The sequence below is a fragment of the Magallana gigas genome, chromosome 7 (assembly GCF_963853765.1).
Source record: "Magallana gigas chromosome 7, xbMagGiga1.1, whole genome shotgun sequence".
In the NCBI taxonomy this organism is placed as follows: domain Eukaryota; kingdom Metazoa; phylum Mollusca; class Bivalvia; order Ostreida; family Ostreidae; genus Magallana; species Magallana gigas.
The window spans coordinates 16,745,150-16,764,134 of NC_088859.1; the positions used below are offsets into that span (position 1 = coordinate 16,745,150).

The 18,985-nt window shown below is 31.1% G+C and overlaps 1 protein-coding gene across 1 annotated transcript; it reads right to left on the reverse strand.

Moving 5' to 3' along the window:
• Positions 1-1,143: 1,143 nt before the first annotated feature.
• Positions 1,144-18,926, reverse strand: LOC105338442 (cytoplasmic phosphatidylinositol transfer protein 1). Its single transcript, XM_034457681.2, has 10 exons — positions 18,701-18,926; positions 17,005-17,153; positions 11,628-11,716; positions 9,936-9,943; positions 9,618-9,689; positions 8,360-8,458; positions 7,997-8,056; positions 6,086-6,181; positions 4,396-4,459; positions 1,144-3,971 (listed from the first exon to the last, which is right to left on the reverse strand). The coding sequence occupies exons 1-10, from the start codon at positions 18,746-18,748 to the stop codon at positions 3,898-3,900; spliced, it is 759 nt and encodes a 252-aa protein (XP_034313572.2). The 5' UTR covers positions 18,749-18,926; the 3' UTR covers positions 1,144-3,897.
• Positions 18,927-18,985: the final 59 nt, after the last annotated feature.

Consider the following 18,985-nt stretch of genomic DNA (forward strand, 5'->3'; position numbering starts at 1 on the left):
TTAGTGTCTTGTCAAAATTTGAAAGTAAAATATTGAGTTATAAGCACGATTCATAGAATGACATTCTTTGTTGATAGTAACTTTATGAAGATTTTATTTTCTGATGTCAAAAATCATTTTCTGATATTAAAAAAATTCGATCAGAAAAATTCGATTTTTTGATATAGAACAAAAATGATTTTCTGATATCAAGAATTCAAATTTTTGATAAAAATAAAAGATATTTTTTGATATCAAATTTTTTTTTTGATATTAACAATTCGAATGATTGATATCAAATATTATTTTTTTATATCAGGAAATACCTCAAAAACATCAAAACGGCGCCTCATATTTGCAAAGTTTTAATTTAGGAATAACTTAATAAATTTAGGAATAAGGAATCATTCTTAGAGTATCATTTGCTGATTAAAAAAGGTCGGTTCGATAAAATACAATAAAGCCCGAAAAGTTTTTGAATAGATTTGATCACACCCAACCGTATCTGATCCCCTATTACTCATATTTTTGTAATTTTCATATTAACTTGTCATTGATGAAATTGGACTACATTACAAAATAGACTCGTAGTGCATCACAGATAAAAACACAAGAAAGTGTAAATATTAATTTTTATACCTTTAAAATGAATTTAATTAAGCTAATTCAACGAACCAGGGAGAATGGACGCAGATGCACTACAGTGTAAAATAGAAAGGGAACAAAAGGCACAGGGGCCACATCGCTCACCTGTGCAAACGAAAGCCATGGACTCTTTTGAGTATAAAAATGAATTCAAAATATCGAGAAATTTAAGTATAGTATATCTTGATTTTAAAAAATAATACGACATATTTTGACATTTGAAATTATTTGATTTGATGATATTAAAAACTCATTTTTTGATACCAAAAGAATTGATATCATAAATTATATTTTGATATTAGAAAACCCCTCACTAAAACTAAACAGTTCCCAAAATAAAAGAATTTTTAAGATTATGTAAAATTAAGTGTATACAATATTCTTTTAACAGAAAAAAAATGAAAATTCACTTGTCAAAGTTCTTTTTTTATTTGGACCAACCAATAAAAATGAACAATGAATAATAAAATATTAATCGATTCCGCATTATACATGTTTTGTAAAGAAAAAAAAATAAAACAAACTTGTAGATTTTAATGCTATATATTGTTGTTTAACTTGTTTTTATCTCAAATGTAAGAATTAAGAAGTAAATCTTGTAATCATATTAACCCTGATAACTGAAGTCATCAATATGCAATATTTTAAAGTCCCAAAAAAACCCAACTTTATCTTCCCATTTTGAACAAATACCGAGAACACAATTTTGAATGTGCCAAAAATATTGCAGATTTAATACAAATACACATCTTTAAACCAAATACCCTAAATTTGACCAATGTCGGACACTTATGAGTGATTCCGATGTAAAAATAAAATGACTGTCTGAAATTATCAAACTTTTAAAAACAACAGCTGATTGATCTTGAATTGTACCCCATGGCTACCCCCATTAATAAATAACCAAAAACATTAACAATGAAAGGAGTAAAATGAAAATACACTGTAAATGGTGATCGATATTAACATCGTTAACACACAAATTGAATTTGTATTTATATTATTGCACATTTTGCTAACACTTGCACATAACATGATAATTAATGAGATCATTATGAAAGTAATTGTGAATTGCTGTAAAATAAAATGTTCATTAACCATCTATATAAACCAAAGATGTGGAATTATTTGCAAAGTAGAATTTTCTGCTAAATCATTATTCCTATAATGAGATAAAAGTTTACATATACATGTACATTATGGTAAAACATTTTGAGTTGTATACTTAAGGTAACATTTACCTTATATGTAAATGTTGGAAAACAACCACACACCCATTACCAATGACAATGAATTTTTATAACTTTTTTGAGGTTCAAATCATTATGTATGTACATAATATTATATACTGCCTAGGGGTATTTCTTTTTTAAACTAATTCCTGTTTGCTAACTACATCAGATTTTTAGGGTTTTTTCCATAAATAATGGAATGTTAACTTGCAGGCAGAGATCCACTTATATTATCTTTAACAATTTTCACAGCACAAAACAACAGGTTTAGTACGTACTGTATACAGGGTTAATTTCGCCCCTGTTATTTTTGCACTTCTACCCTTGCAAACAGTTTTACCCGTCTTGAATTCGCCCAGAAACAGTTTGTTTAAAGAGCAATAACTTGAAACATTAAGTCTAGTCTTAATACACCTGCTGACAACAAGGGTGAAGGGAGTGAAAATAAAACAGGGGTGAATATTTCCCTGTATACAGTATCTCAGACAGTCTCCTAACAGTATTATATGTACTAATTATACATACGAAGTAAGTACCACTGGCAAATAAACCCAGAATTCCAATAGTAGATATTAATAATCATGCCTTTGACCCTGAATCTAATAAATCAAGACTTCACCAATAGCTGTGAAAATTCTGTTGACATAGCATAAGAAAATAAAAATCATGTGACCTTTAACAATAACTTACTAACTTCAATAAATAACAATTCAAGAGATCTAATATATTATACAGAGTTCAAAGGCAATTAAAACATTGGCTATACAATGATTAATATTTTTAGTAGTATTTTAATTCTGCTTATGACCTTAACCTAAATATAAATATTGTAATGAAGTATTTTCCATTCACATTGAGGCAGCTAGTGAATAGGAATGATAGGAATTAAGCTCTTCTTCATAACAGGCATTAAATGACAGGATTCCACAGATGTCTTAAAATCACCCCCTTATTGGCCCTCTCATTATATGTAAAAGGGACTTGAGGTATACATTGCAGATGAATATGATAAATGCTTGGGTATAACAACAATATAACAACTATGAAAATAGGTTCAATGCTGGATCACCTTTCTTTAAAAAGAATTTACAAACATTCATTAGCATAAGTAATTTTTATCATCTGATATCAAAGAAATATATTTCCCAACAATTTTTTTATAATACCACAAAAAGTCTCCAAAAGGAAATTTTCCAAGTAAGAGTTATCTTTCTTGTCATATGCTCCTTAAGCCTTAACATTTTAAATTTTACAAAAAATGGGGCCAATGAATTTTCTATACTTTGAACTGACATGTAAGAGCTAGCAGGGTGTAGGGGTGTTAAGAGGAGTGATTATAGAGTTATTTTGATTTTAAATTGAACTGGTAATGAATGTTTCTGCATTAAATGTAACATTGTAAATCAAATGCAACATATTGCAAAAAGTATACATATTCATCTATACTGTCTCATATTCAACTTTTTTCACACAAAAAAACTAGGGAAACTTAACATGGTATAGTTTTCAACAAAATAATAAAATCAACTGAATTTTCTGGATATACATGTATATAACATGTAATTCACAAATCACATATAATATGTCAATACTGAATAGACTTCTGTTGATGAAATATAGAAATTAATTTTAAAAATCAAGATTTAAAACTAAAAATGCTTACTAAAATTTGAAATGATTGGTAAACCAAATCATAATTATGAGATCTGAAAATTGTAGTTGATTTGTATGTGGTGCTGGCAAGCTACATGTAAACTATAAGTGACAGAGCATTACATTTATCATTAAACTACAAAATAAGATAAAACAACATGAATTATTCCTACTTCAAAACCAATGCAAAATGAAATTGAAAAAAAAATAACAAACAATGTCTCTATAGTAATGAATGGTTAATGTTGAGTCACAAAAATGGAATTTTAGGATCCTTTATGTCACACCTTAATTAAAACAAATTAAGTGACTTTTATAAATTATAACAATTAAATTAACAAAATTGACCCAATTCATCCCATTACTGGCCAAAGATGCAACATCTGTGTCATCTTAGAACTTTCTCGTTTGTCTCTGCATGCATTCTTTGTTCATAGTCTCGAATGTCCTGAATTGTCATATCTGTACAAAAGTTAGAAAAAAATCTTTCGTTACTTTCATTTCATATTTGTTAACAATTCAAAATCAACATGAAGAATATAAAGTTTTTGTAATGATATACAGTTTCTCTTTTACCTGTACAATTTTTGTACCAACACTGAATCAAACAAGTACAGGAAGTTATTGTATGATTAAATGGCTTTTAAATCGGGTAAATTTCCACAACAAAAACAACTGCATGGGTCTAATGTTAAAAAAAATCTCACTTGAATGCAAGATCTATTTTCAGTTTTCTAAAATGGGACAAGGCGCCTTTACATAATAGTATGCATCTTATTTCTATTCAATAATTCTGAACAAAAAGGGCACTATAATTCGCCTTCACACATTTAACTTTCTTTAAAATTCAAGGACAAATAAAAACTAAGACTAGGTTTATACCTACCGAACCACTCGTCTAACCACGTAAATGCCTGTCTGTGTCCCAACAACAGGATCTCCCTGATACTCTGTAAAGGAAAATTACAGACAAATTTTAATTTTTATGATCTGCATGACAAATACTTCAATCGCCGGTTTCACTTGCATGGATTCATCACGTAAAGATTTCCCATTGATGGAGCTGGCTGGATTATATACATGTATTAAATGGTGCCACTTGCAGAAAAAGAACATGTTTCACTAATCTAATTTGGCCCTAGTCTCGAACAAACTTTAAAATTATAAATCTGACAAGAACAAAATTTTTATGAAGAAGATAAGATGTACCGGTACAAAACTAATCAAAATGTAAACACAAAATGCTTCATCTGGTTTGAAATCATTAACTTTACAAGTGCATTTCCTACATTTACCACCCAAATGGACAACAAGAGGCCCATAGGCCACATCGCTCACCTGAGGAACAATAGGTATGATAGAATCAGCTTAATGGAGTCATAATACAAACTATCTGGACAATGTACAATAATACATGTAGATCCTGTATAAATAAAATCCATTTTTCCTGGAAATTCTTATGTTTATAATCATTAGTCCCCTTTCTAACAGGATGATTTTATAGTCATATCACATGTTGAGTATTGCATTTCTCAAAAAGATCCTTAACAATTGTTTATATATCGGACATAAACCTACATCAAACTCTGAACCTTCTTGTGAGGCCAAAGAATTGTCCTGGGGCCAAAGTCTTAACAATTATAAAGAATCATCTGGCTGATTAGTTTCTAAGAAGAAGATTTTTAAAGATTTACTTTACATATTACTATGTAAAACCCATTGTGGCCCCACCCTACCCCAGGGGGTCATGATTTTCACAACTTTGAATCTACACTACCTGAGGATGCTTCCACACAAGTTTCAGCTTTCCTGGCTGATTAGTTCTGGCTTAATGGTTCTTGAGAAGAAGATTTTTGAAAATTTCTCAAAATTTTTCATTAGTTTCTAATTATCTCCCCTTGAAAAAGGGCGTGGCCCTTAATTTTCACAACTTTGAATCCCCTTTGCCTAAGGATGATTTGTGACATGTTTGGTTGAAATTGATTCAGTAGTTCTTGAGAAGATGTTGAAAATGTGAAAAGTTTATGGAAAGACGGACAGACAGACAGACGGACGACAGACAAAATGTGATCAGAAAAGCTCACTTGAGCTTTCAGCTCAGGTGAGCTAAAAATTGAAAGACCGACAAGAAGTCAATGTTATTATTTTCATTTCAAATTGGTGATGTTAATTAAATACTTGAAACTCATTGTGACCTTTTTCTAAACATGACAATTTGAACATGACCTTTATGATATTGAGTTTTTGACCTTGAGGAATCATAGTTTTATGACCATGACCTTTATGCAATTGAAATATTTCACTATTTTGCATTAAGGATATTACTGTTATGACAAGAAATAAAATTGCAAACAAAGAGAAAGACAACCATAATTAGAAATATAAGTTAAAAACATTATTCTTGGTTTAAATAAAATTGTTTAACTCTTTAAGTGTTTGGCAGTTTTGTACAATGCTGAATGGCATAGATTCTTTTTTTTTTGGGGGGGGGGGGGGGGGGTGTGGGGTGTGGGGGGAAAGGGTGAAGGTACATGTGTTAGTTAGTAAGTTAGAAAATTATGAAGCTGGTTACTTACTCGATGAGTGAATTCTTCAACTTTGGTTTGGAGTCCCCAGACTTCAAATTTCACCTTTACTGCTTTGTATGAGCACATAATGGGATCTACAAAGTCCTGTGGGGAAAACCAATTAATCTTATTCAGATAGAAAAAATAAACAGGAAAATTCTTATTTGCAATATAAAAATAACAAGGTTATGTGAATATTTTTGCTAAAAAAACATACCAGTTGGCAGTATACATATGTAATACAATGTTACAAAGTAGTGAAATGTCTGAATGAAACCTGCATGCTCTAGTTTCAACAGACAATGGATAGCTTCAGTAACACTTATGCAAGTAACATAAGATCTTTAAAGGGACCTGGACACGATTTCAGATGAAAATTTTATTTCTGATTTCTATGTATATAATAGTTTACTTTTGTATTTTGAATGATTTACCAAAGTTTGAATGTTAGAAGTCATGTTACAAGTGAGATACAGAGGAAAGTAATCGTTGCAATGTAAACAAAGCTCGAGTCTTATATTTGTTTACAAATACTGTAAAGTAAAGAAATTGCCATTTCTTTATCAAAATAACTTGTGGAAACAAGATTGACTGATTCAATTGGTTCATAAATAATTTCATCACAACAAACAGCAACATTAGATTGAAACTTATACCAATACAACAAATATGTAAACATTAAGAGGACTCAAGCTTTGTTTACAAAACAAAGAATTCTAACCTCTGTAATTCGCTTGTAACTCAATATTTGACTTTCAAATTTTGTCAAAGCACTGAAAACATCTATATTAACAATTCTAGACATAAAAATTGAAAAAATAAATTTTGAAAATTTTGAGCTCAAATCGTGTCCAAGTCCCTTTAATGTTAACACTGTATACATGTATTCATTGTTGTCATTCAAGATGTGCACCTTACATAAGATCTTTCATAAAAGCAACACTTATGTCACTTCATGATAATAGAGTGTTTGTCTGGTATGTGAAAGAATATTTAATGCTGTTTAGCCTGTTTACTTCTTGAACTTTGTGATTTTGTTCCACTTTTGCTCCATTTATATACACACTGCATAGTCAACATTATATATCGTGATATGTCTGCCTGCTGTATGTCACTAAACAGTTAACATAATGATAAGTCTGTCTGGTGGATGTCACTAACAGTTAATATAGTGGTACCGGTATTTCTTTCTGGTGTATGTCACCAAACAATTAAAATAGTGATATAAAGTCTGTCTAGTGTATCGATGTCACCATACAGTTAACATAGTAATATGTTTGTCTTTTGTATGTCACCATACAGTTAACATAGTAATATGTTTGTCTTTTGTATGTCACCATACAGTTAACATAGTAATATGTTTGTCTTTTGTATGTCACCATACAGTTAACATAGTAATATGTTTGTCTTTTGTATGTCACCATACAGTTAACATAGTGATATATCTGTCAAATATTATATATGCATTGCAATATACAGTAAACACCCTGTATGTCTGGTGTTATATTCAACTAACAGTACTTAAATGTCTAACAAGGGTAAGTGATATATATAATCAAGATATGAGTGCTATCATGTCTGACATATAGTGCAATGGTGTCAGTAACCATGCAGATAACATGTCACAGTGACATGTCTAAAAAGTTTTACATAATGACCACATGACAAATGAACAGCAATGTTGTATAGTGTAAATTCCTTATTTTACGCGAGTTCTTAATTTCGCTATTCCACTGTTTTGTATCAATTTGCAAGAATATACATGTAGAATCGCGATCACCAATTTTTTTGTTATAATTTCCTATAGTTCAAATCTGTCTGAAAAATAACAGCAAGATTTTAAAATTGGCAAAGATTGCCTCTCGCGATTATATGCGGAAATTAATTCCTTGCATTTAGTTAGGAATCTACAGTACTTACCCTCCATCCTCTCTGTAGAGGCCCTCTTCCTGTCTTCTTGGAGACAAATTTTGTTGGATCCTAAAAGTTACAATTAAAACAATGTTACAGAACTGTTACACGTGCAAAGAACATGTACATAATTGCAAATCTTTAAGCTATAATATCTTTTCATTTCCTACACAAAAAGATCTTTTGTTATACCAGTGAAAGCCAAAAATATGGGCATCTTATCATTGCAACTAAGCATTTCTGCTCAAGATAATTATGTTGTGAGGAATTCAGGAGATCACATATACATATCATTTTAAAAATGAAATATCTATTATATATGCTATGTTTTGGTATCTGCCTATTTTGTTGACTAAGTATTTGACCCTTGACCTCAGCCTCTTTGTAATGTTTTTCAGCAATGTTATCAAAAGCAATATCCAGCTCTTCCACAGTTCTCTCCCTTAGGTCAGAGTCACTCAAGCCACACAACTGAAATAAAATGGAATAATCCTCATCAACATTGCCCTTTTTTTTTTTTACTTTACACTATTCTGATTATTTCATGTAGTCATTTTCTATAACATGTACTACACCTGCAAAAGGGCTAGCATTTAATAAAATAATATTTGGTTATGTCATCCTCCCCTATAAATTGTAATACATGTACAATCTATAGTTGGGGTATTGATAGTCAAAATAATTCAGGGTTTAATGATGGGTTACAATTTTGAGGCTTTCATTTTGACAGAGAGGTTGATTCCTATATAACACCTTAATCTGTAATTCCATAATGAAATTGGAGTCATGCATTTGCAGATGTGGAGGAAGAATCAGGGAGGTCTGGATCCCCTTTGGAAAACTTAAACATAACAAATTGACATAGAAAAGGAAAAAATACTGAAAATAGACTTTGGACTTCCTCAGACACCCCCCCCCCCAAAAAAAAAAATTGATAAAACACAAAAGTTCTAGCTAGGTCTCTACTCTCTCAGACATCCCCCTCCCCAAAACAAAAAATTCTGGATATCTGCATGGGAGTAGTTAGTGGTGGTAGATGGCAATGGTGGCTAGGGGTAGGGGGTATGATTCATAACTATAGTTCTTTGCAATGCGATTGCTAAAGTGTTTGTCTTCTATCAAACTTAATCTTTTTGGACCAAGAACCCAAATTATGCTTATGTAGGATTCTATGCGAAAATTAATATCTTAATTCAATTGGTTCAACATCTATGTTTATATTTGATTTGCTTTAAATGTTATAATAACTTATATGCCTGCATGTGCAGTGTATCTCCCACAATCAATTTATCAATGTAACCAGACGAGTATATAACAATAACAACACACTTCCTGTGGGCAGGAAATCCACTCGACCTCATTCAAATTCATTGAACAGAATTAATTGTTTAAAAAATGTCTTTTAATGAACTTGCTTAAGTTCAAAAATTTTGATGACACTTCACACAAAAAAAATCTGTGTTTGTATTAAATTATCATGCTAGCATCAAAAATGTTATGAATATCATTGTTTTAATTATAATATACTATGACAAATTAAAATTTCACAAGTCTCAGCTGGGTGATCAAAGCAAGATATATTTCATACAATGTAGCTGATTAGGTTACTGGTATTTAATAAATGACCTACATTCTTACTGCATCCATTGTCGTCAGCATACTTTGTCTCAATGTAGATTGTAAATTTTGGCATAAATGAACACTGAAATGATAAAAGATTACTGCATTTTCTTGTTTTCAAATTCAGAACTCTTCATATTCATCATTTTTTATTTTGCTCAAAAATATTGGCATGGGAAAAATTATAGATAATATTTATTTTATGCGGCACAATATAATTGATTTTTTTTATCAATTTTTGATTAAAGGGCAAAATGGTTGATGCTATAGTTCTGTCTTATGATGCAGCTACCATAATCTGCAAGTTAAAAAAATAAATAACACTTACTGTATATTCTGAATGGATGGCAATGGATGGATATGAATCATATGAAAAAGAAGAGACAAAAACATTAGATACATGTAGGTTAAATAAATGTCATTAATTTATGCATATATATGGTAGCAGTGTAACGAAAATGCTGGTAACAATTATTCTCATCCTGTATATATAATGCAAAGAAGTATCCAGTATAGTATGCCACATTATATATATATATATAATTAATGTACTTCACATTTTGAGCCTGCATGTGTGAATTAATCTATATCAGATAACATTCGGAATTATCAAAATGGAAATTTGAACTGATTTAATATAAATACATATGTACTTTCTAAATCTAAACGCAATTTATATCTTTGATTTGGAAATATCATATCAATGAGTTATTATATGTTATACATCAGTCAAAACGTGTCTTTTTCTCTCACAGCCTAACACAAATCTTGCGTCAGACTCTGACATCTCTAAGCATGGTAATTCATCACGCACTACAAAAATTGCCCTAAAAATTCCTGAGAAATGGTTCTATCGGTACAAGTTCATTCAAAATCCCCATCAGTTCTTTTCAAAGTGCATTTTTCCATGGGGATCTTGTTTAAGATGGGTTTAACACTGGAGCCATCTGTATAGCATTGTAAGACTTCAGACCCGACAACCTCCTTGTGTTAAAAAAACGGCATCTCCATAATATCACTTCCACTTTGCGTCAATTCGTGTTAAAAAAGAGTCAGTTCAATGCAGACGTAAGATGCCCCCTGTTAAAACATTACCTTGTCTGTGTTCTACATTAGGTAGCAGGAATTAACACATATAATGCAGGATGTTTGACTTGAATCTGTTTTCTTGGCTCAACAAATTACACCATTTAAACACCAACAAAATCCGAGAATGTTAAACTGAATCTGACATTTTCTTGATCAAATGAGTACATACCAGTATTTGATTTGTTAATCAATTAAAAGAATTCAGATTTGCTTTGTAAAGAAATGTTAGATATAAAGTTTTCTTAATTAACACAACATAATTGTAATATTTTCAAAGCTTAATCAAAGTATGTCTTTACAATTTTATGTAAGCATTTCATGTAATATGTACACGAATATTGAACACAAACATAAAGCAATGGAAATTATTGACATATTCTTTTAACCATGCACTAAGCCTTTTTTTATTGAGAGTTAGTCGACAAACAGGGACACTGATCCTATCAAACAATGAACAAAACATTTCAATTATACTCTAGACTAGAAAAAAGTCATGTAATCACATAAGCTTACATTGATAGGATGCACTTTTACAATCATTTATTGTGTCTTAAAAAACTCCGGATAAAAAAATCATTGGAATATGGCATGCATATATTATTAAATAAAACAAAAGGGATTTCCGTTTAATCTCAGATATTTAATGTGTACTTTTGTGCATTTGATTGAATCCAATAAAATGATACACACTGGATGGATTCAATCTTTTGATCGCGAGCTTAAAAAAAATGGGAAGGGGGGGGGGGGGGGACACAAACCCAATTACCAATCATTAAAGTTCATAAAATGAATCTCCTCTTCAGAAATATAATAACATCTATTGTCTGCGACCAATACTATTCAATTACTGCAGAGATTCATTTAGTCTTCCTACTGATGAGCCTCGACATTTTATGGCTGTCATTATAGAGAGGGCAATGAAAGGAGTTACCTGTTATAGTGAATGGGTAATAATTCCAAGCCTTCTCTGTTATGTAGAATATCTTAGGAATCAATTTCTGTATCCAAGTAGGCAGGCGACTGAAAATATCAACCAAAATAAGACATCTTTGATCATATCATATAACTAAATCATTTTCAGCAATTTAGTCATTGATTTTGTGACATACCAGTTAGGTTAGTTAATTAATATTAGTAGCTAAAATCTACATTAGTTTAATTGATTCACATGCATAATTTTAACTGTCATGCATGTGAATGCTAATTCACATTTTTTTATACTGTCTCTTTGTTCTAGCTGCAATTAATGTAATGCAATTGTTATACATTTAATGTACGTGTATTATACATTATCAGGGAAAAATGAAATATTGTCTACTACACCCATTGTATCATTTGTTATCAATGTTTCTCACACATTCACTTGCGATGCCTCAAATATTCTGTTAATTAGTTTATTAAACATATTTGTCTCATTTTATATTATCATACATATATATATCTCCTATGTGCAAAGATAATTATTTTTTATATGACTATATAGTACATAAATACATTTCCTGTATATTATAACATTACCAGTATATAAATGGTGCCTGTTTGGGAAGGTAACAGTTGAAATTGACGCCCCCGAGAAAATCATTGTCAACCGACATGAAGCAGAGATTGAAAATGGTTTTCGATGGGTGTCAATTTCAACTATTACCCTCCCAAACAGGCACATTTAATTTATTTTATTACCTAATCAAAGGGATTTTGTTGTTTTATTACAAATTAAATATTTGCGTCTATTTTGAACTGCCGGTCAATAGACTGCGATCTATTAGACAGCCGGTCAATAGACTGCGATCTATTGGACCGCCGGTCAAGCCGGTCAATAGACTGCGATCTATTGGACCGCCGGTCAATAGACTGCGATCTATTGGACCGGCAACGTATTTCAGAACGCGGTTATGTTAATGTTACATTCTTTCGATAGTTCTCAGGGAATGAATATTCCTTTACATAGACGCTGTTTTTAGTACTTGGTGAAACCAAATTCAATATTATCAAAATAGAGTATCAAATAATCAACAGTTTTAAAGCCTCATATAAGGTAAAAGACTATTTAAAATCTAATGGGTTGAAGACTCCCCCTTCTATGTGTAAACTAATATTAAATTGAGATGTTGTAATGCATGCAACAGGTTTTGTGCATGTAAAAGATGAAAAAAAAATCTTAGTACATGTATATTACATAATGGCACGAAAACCATCTGCAATATGCAAATTGTAAACCCCGAAAACTAAAAAAGGAATTAGGTAATAAAACAATTATTTAATGCTTGAACAGTCAATAGACCAGAATTTTTTCCCTTGGTACAGGGAACAGCTCAGTATGATCTATTGCCCTCGGCCGTTGGCCTCGGGCAATAGATCATACTGAGCTGTTCCCTGCACCTCGGGAAAAATATTCTGGTCTATTGACTGCTCAAGCATTAAATAATTGTATAATACTGAATGTCTTAATTTTAAAGAAAACTTCACTGCTAGCTGACATGAATTCTATTGTGAACCGTTCGCGCATAATTTATGCGCAAGTAACAATTCATTGTGTTACCCATTGCGAAGTGTGTTGCTAATGCTGAGGGTAATAAAACGGATTGTTATACTTTTATGTTAAATACTGAAATCTGATTGGTTAAGACGCAGTTAATAATATTTACTATTACCCTCAGCGTTAGCAACGCATTTGGCAACGGGTAACATTAAAAAATGTTACATGCGCGAAAATTATGCGCGTACGGTTCGCTGTAGAATTCACGTTATTCCTATATAAAAGCAGTAAAATTTTCTTAAAATTTTTAAAAAAGACATTCAGTATAACAAAATAAATAGTGCCTGTTTGGGAGGATAACAGTTGAAATTGACACCCCTCGAAAACCATTGTCAACCTCCGCTTCGCGTCGGTTGACAATGGTTTTCTCGGGGTGTCAATTTCAACTGTTACCCTCCCAAACAGGCACTATTTATATATTATGAACTGCGTCTTAACCAATCAGATTTCAGAAATTCAACACGAAAGTTTAATATTTTATAAATACATACATCTGTTATTTGGTCGGTCTCAATCGAGATGCTACAAGCATCTGTATGCTTGTAGATGAGAGTTTTGTACAATTGCATGCAAAACATAATTTCTCATGCTGTATTGTCTAATATGTAAATTTAATACACATGTCAATGGTACGTGTATTAATGAAACATGTCAATATGTTATAATTAACTGTCTTGTATGTTAAATGATTCTTGCATACATATCATATGTTACAGGTTTCAATATGACACTTGTCACTGTGGGATATCATTACAGCTGTAGTGTTAAGCTGTTATTAAATCATAAAGCTCCTAAATCAATCAAAAATTAATTCATTTTGCTACAAGTCAACAAGTGGATCGAATATGTGCAGTGCAACATATGGGAGAGCCATGAGAAAATTTGATAGTATAATAAATGCATGGCTTCATGCCAATCTTCAAAAAATAAACAGTCAGTAAATATTATCACATATTATAAAACAGGGAAGTTTGAAACTCAATATTTCAATGAAATCCGTATTCTCTTGTTCTCAATCTCTCTCAAAAAAAAAATCTATAAAAATCTGTTTTCCTGATTAATCTTAATTTTCACATTTCTGGCATATAATACAAACCAGGAAAATGTATACATGTACACGTACCAGTAATTATAATTAATACATGTACATGTATATATATTTTTTAATCAGTCAGTTTCATAGCTCCTCATATGATAAATTCATTTGTTATACTTTCATGTTAAATACTGAAATCTGATTGGTTAAGACGCAGTTAATAATATTTTCTATTACCCTCAGCGTTAGTAACGCACTTAACAACGGGTAACATTAAAAAATGTTACATGCGCGAAAATTATGCGCGTACGGTTCGCTGTAGAATTCACGTTATTCCTATATAAAAGCAGTAAAATTTTCTTAAAAATTAAGACATTCAGTATAACAAAATAAATAGTGCCTGTTTGGGAGGATAACAGTTGAAATTGACACCCCTCGAAAACCATTGTCAACCTCCGCTTCGCGTCGGTTGACAATGGTTTTCTCGGGGTGTCAATTTCAACTGTTACCCTCCCAAACAGGCACTATTTATATATTCATACATGTATATTTTAAGTTCAGAGACAAATATGTGTTACGGTATTTAAAACACAGAATTTAATGCACTTTCCTACCCTAATATGTACTTTAAATTAAAAGCATCAGGTCCACAAAATAAACAACACAATCTCTCAATGATGAACTTTTACATTGAAAGGTAAATCATAATCTCCAATCATTTGTCTATTATGTTTATCACAAATAAAAATATGTATAAAAACATTCATCATAATGTATTACCCAGTGTAGTAATTAATTCATTCTAACAAGACTGATTTTCACAATAAACTCTAAGGAATGTACATTAATTATGTTAATTGATAGCTTTAATTAACATTGGTACATGAAGGATATCAGACCTGAGACATTTATCTTATCTAATCATGTGTATTGTGGATGCCTGGAAGGTTTAATTACTATCTATATAACTACCAATCAACATTTTGTAAGAAATCAAAATTATTCTTTCCATCAATCATACACTCTAGCTACTGATCTTGTAGAATATCTCAATATGTAATTTACTGTACTTATACATACATGTAATGTACAGTATCTATTATTGAACATTTACTGTGGAATCATTAGATTTCGTGGTGGCTCAATTTTCATGGAATTGTGGGTAATCTCTTATCCACGAATTAACATCCTCCAAGAATTAATAAACTAGTGTATTAAAGTCAGATTTCTTTTTGTAATTAAGTATAAGAGAATACACAAAATTACGTCCCCACGAACCTGTAAAATTTAAGCAATTAAAATTGAGCAATGAAAATTGGCCCCCACAAATTTTAATGATTCCACAGTACATGTATAATTATAATGTCAGCTAGTGCATGTATAATTCTATATGGTAATAATTACATCACACATGTATTATATTACATACTGCATGTACTTGTGCCTTAACATTGACTTGCATGTACTGAAAACATATACGGTACGCAGTCACACTATAGTGTATAAAAAAGTTGTGACATCTTTGTTTATCATGTGTACTTAACATAGAGTACATGTACTCTCAGATCTAATGCTTTCCACCGCTTGACCGGAAATGACTAATAAGGGTACTTGTAATATTGAAGTTTCAGTTTTCCCATTTAAGTGTGTTGTATGTTAATATTCAATCAGCTAAGGACAGCAAATATTTAATATGGAAGTTTCCATCTTTTTTCTTCCTTTAATAAGTAAATTTCTCCGTCCTTATACATATCTTGTTGGATTTCATACATTATATAGCTTGAGTTTTAATTGTAGGATATGAATTAAAGAGACACGGAAATACAATATATAGTTCGTTTAAGACTTATAGTACAAACATATACATAGCCAAGTGCTGTAACAGTTTTGAAAAATATCATGTCAATTAAGAATTACATAGAAATAGAAATGGTGATGTCAAACTAAGGTCTTTAAGAAACTCCAGCTAGTAGTAGCTTAGGAATGATAATTAAGGCATGAGCTAGCTAGTCTGAATGAAAACAGACTTAATATTCTTTTCCAAGACACTAGCTTTGTCCTTGACTTCTCTTTTACCCCAATCTTGTTAGTTTGTTTATATCACTAATTTTGTCAAGAAGCTAAAATATGAATACAAATCAATGAACCTCTCTCTCTCTCTCTCTCTCTCTCTCTCTCTCTCTCTCTCTCTCTCTCTCTCTCTCTCTCTCTCTCTCTCTCTCTCTCTCTCTCTCTCAGTATGTAGTACTTTTGTGAATATTGATAATTATGAAGGCCACCACGGACTTAATGATCTATGGAATGAATGTATAGATAAAAAGATACCTTACTAAGCACCCACTGGTTTCTGATTTTCAAAGTTGGTACAAAGAAAGATTGAAATCTAATATAACTAGGGTTTTTTTCCCCCAAGAATACCGGTAATATAATTCTAAAATAAATTAATTGCTACTTGAGATTTCAAGACAGAGAAAAAAAATCTTATATAAATCTTAATAGCCATGTTCTAATTATAAACATATGGCATGTTTAAAAACTTTTATGAGACAAATTAGAGATTAATTACCACATAAATTTTGTAAAATAAAAATTCATTATTTATTTATAAGATATAAAGTTTGAGAATTATAGCTCTATCTGCATGCAAGTTTCCAATATTGTAGGTGATTGCATGTACCCATTTGTTCCTGATATTAAGTTCATGCATTAAACAGTTCAGAAATAAAATTTCCCTACCTTGAGAGATGTACCCGTTTTTCAGTGAACTGCCCCTGCCCATGAACCGGGTGTTCACACGTCTCATTCTTGATCACCTCCACACCTTCTCCCTTCTCACTTTGTTCATGACTGTGTTTGGCTATCATGTACAGCTGACCAATTCGATACTTAAAGAAAAATCAGAGCACAGGATGTACTCTTTGAATTTCTGTCAAACATTCCAGCCAATAATATTCATGTATTGTAGTAATGTTATGATATGTATGTACGGTCCCTTTTTTTCCCTATAATTCGGAAATTTGGGTCCTTCAAAATATATATCAGTATTCACTTCATATTATGTGGATACTTTATTTTTAAGCATTTGACAGATATGTTTTAAAACTCAGGCATGTATATGTATTTCTAATTGCTCCTCTGTCCCTCAAAGTAGCAATGAAGCACTGGCCTATGCATCAAGTGCATGCTTATCGTGCTATTTTTAGGGCAGAATAATACAAAGTGATTGACATGAAAAATCAGCTATATTTGATAAAATAAACATAACATAACATCAAATTCTCTCTCTCACCCCCCCCCCCCCCCCCCCCGAAAAAAAAATTAAGATCTATTAGTGATAATTGTTGACTAAAACTGGTGAGCCGGTTCATTATTTTTCAGATCTGAACTTTTGTATGCACAGTATCTTAAAATTTTTATTTGCTTAAATTCAATACATATATTTACATTGCAAAGTTACTCTGCACAGGAGTAAAATTACTTCCAAGTGTTTCACGACTGTAAACATTAAGATCTATATATATATACATGTATATGCACACTGGAAAATTTTCAACTGATAGCTTTTATCATTGCATAATCGAGCAACTTAACCTAAAGTTGAAGATAAAAAAGCCCTGGGATTTAAACCAAATTTTAATATACTGTCTAGCACTTTTTTTGAGAATTTAGCATTTCCATTTTTGGTTTTAAAAAATTGTTATAATATTGCATGGGGAAAGGGCTGTAAAAATTTAAGACCTGTCGTGGTACAGGTATATATTCGATCAAGCATTAATATATTAATTTTCTCCTTTTCCAAAACCTTATGTTGATTGTGAATGTTCAAAGTCTTTTTACACATCATTCATTATACAGACACAAAAACATGTTATAATTTCCCTGTAAGGGGTGTGTGCATGTGCATGTGTTCATATGTTTATATACAAACAAGTACATTCACTTCCTTTTCATAAAAGAATTTATATGTTTCCATTTCAAGCTGAGCACATTTCATGAATTTAAAACCTTGAATTGATTTTTACTTTCGGAATATATTACGGTACATGCATGATCATTTGAGTTTAATTTAAGGAAAAAGACAAATTTTAAGAAATCAAATTAACAAATATATAGGTTACAGTTCAAAAGACCAATGACTATATATATTTGCATCCCAACCCGTATAAAAACCTAGAAATCAATTATCTGGACTCTTACAAAATTGAATTTGACCATCCAATCCAATAATGAAATTGATTTTTTGGTAAACAATACCAAAGATTGGTCATGAAGAATTTAATGCATTTATTATAAATAGCCAACATATGAAATCAATGTTATAAACATCCTAAGCATGTTATAAATTATGTTGTATAATTCTATTTATAAAAATGCGCTATTTTTTGGTGACCTCTGATCTATTAAAGTTTATATAATGCAAGCATGAGCCTACCTCTGCAACTGTCATTGGCATGCATATTCTATATTCCTTCAGTAACATGGTATACTCTTCTCTTTGACGTTACACCATATATTGCTGTCTTCCTACTCCATCTGCACTTATGTTATATAAAATCAATATGCCCTCAAGAACATATTAACAGTCATTTTGTACAAGGGTCGACCAGCCTTCTGCTAGCTTCTTGCTACCTGTTTACATCAACTCGGAATACATCGGACTTTATCCTTTACACATGCTTTCCGGATTCTAGAATTAAATTTGGTAACAAAATTTTAA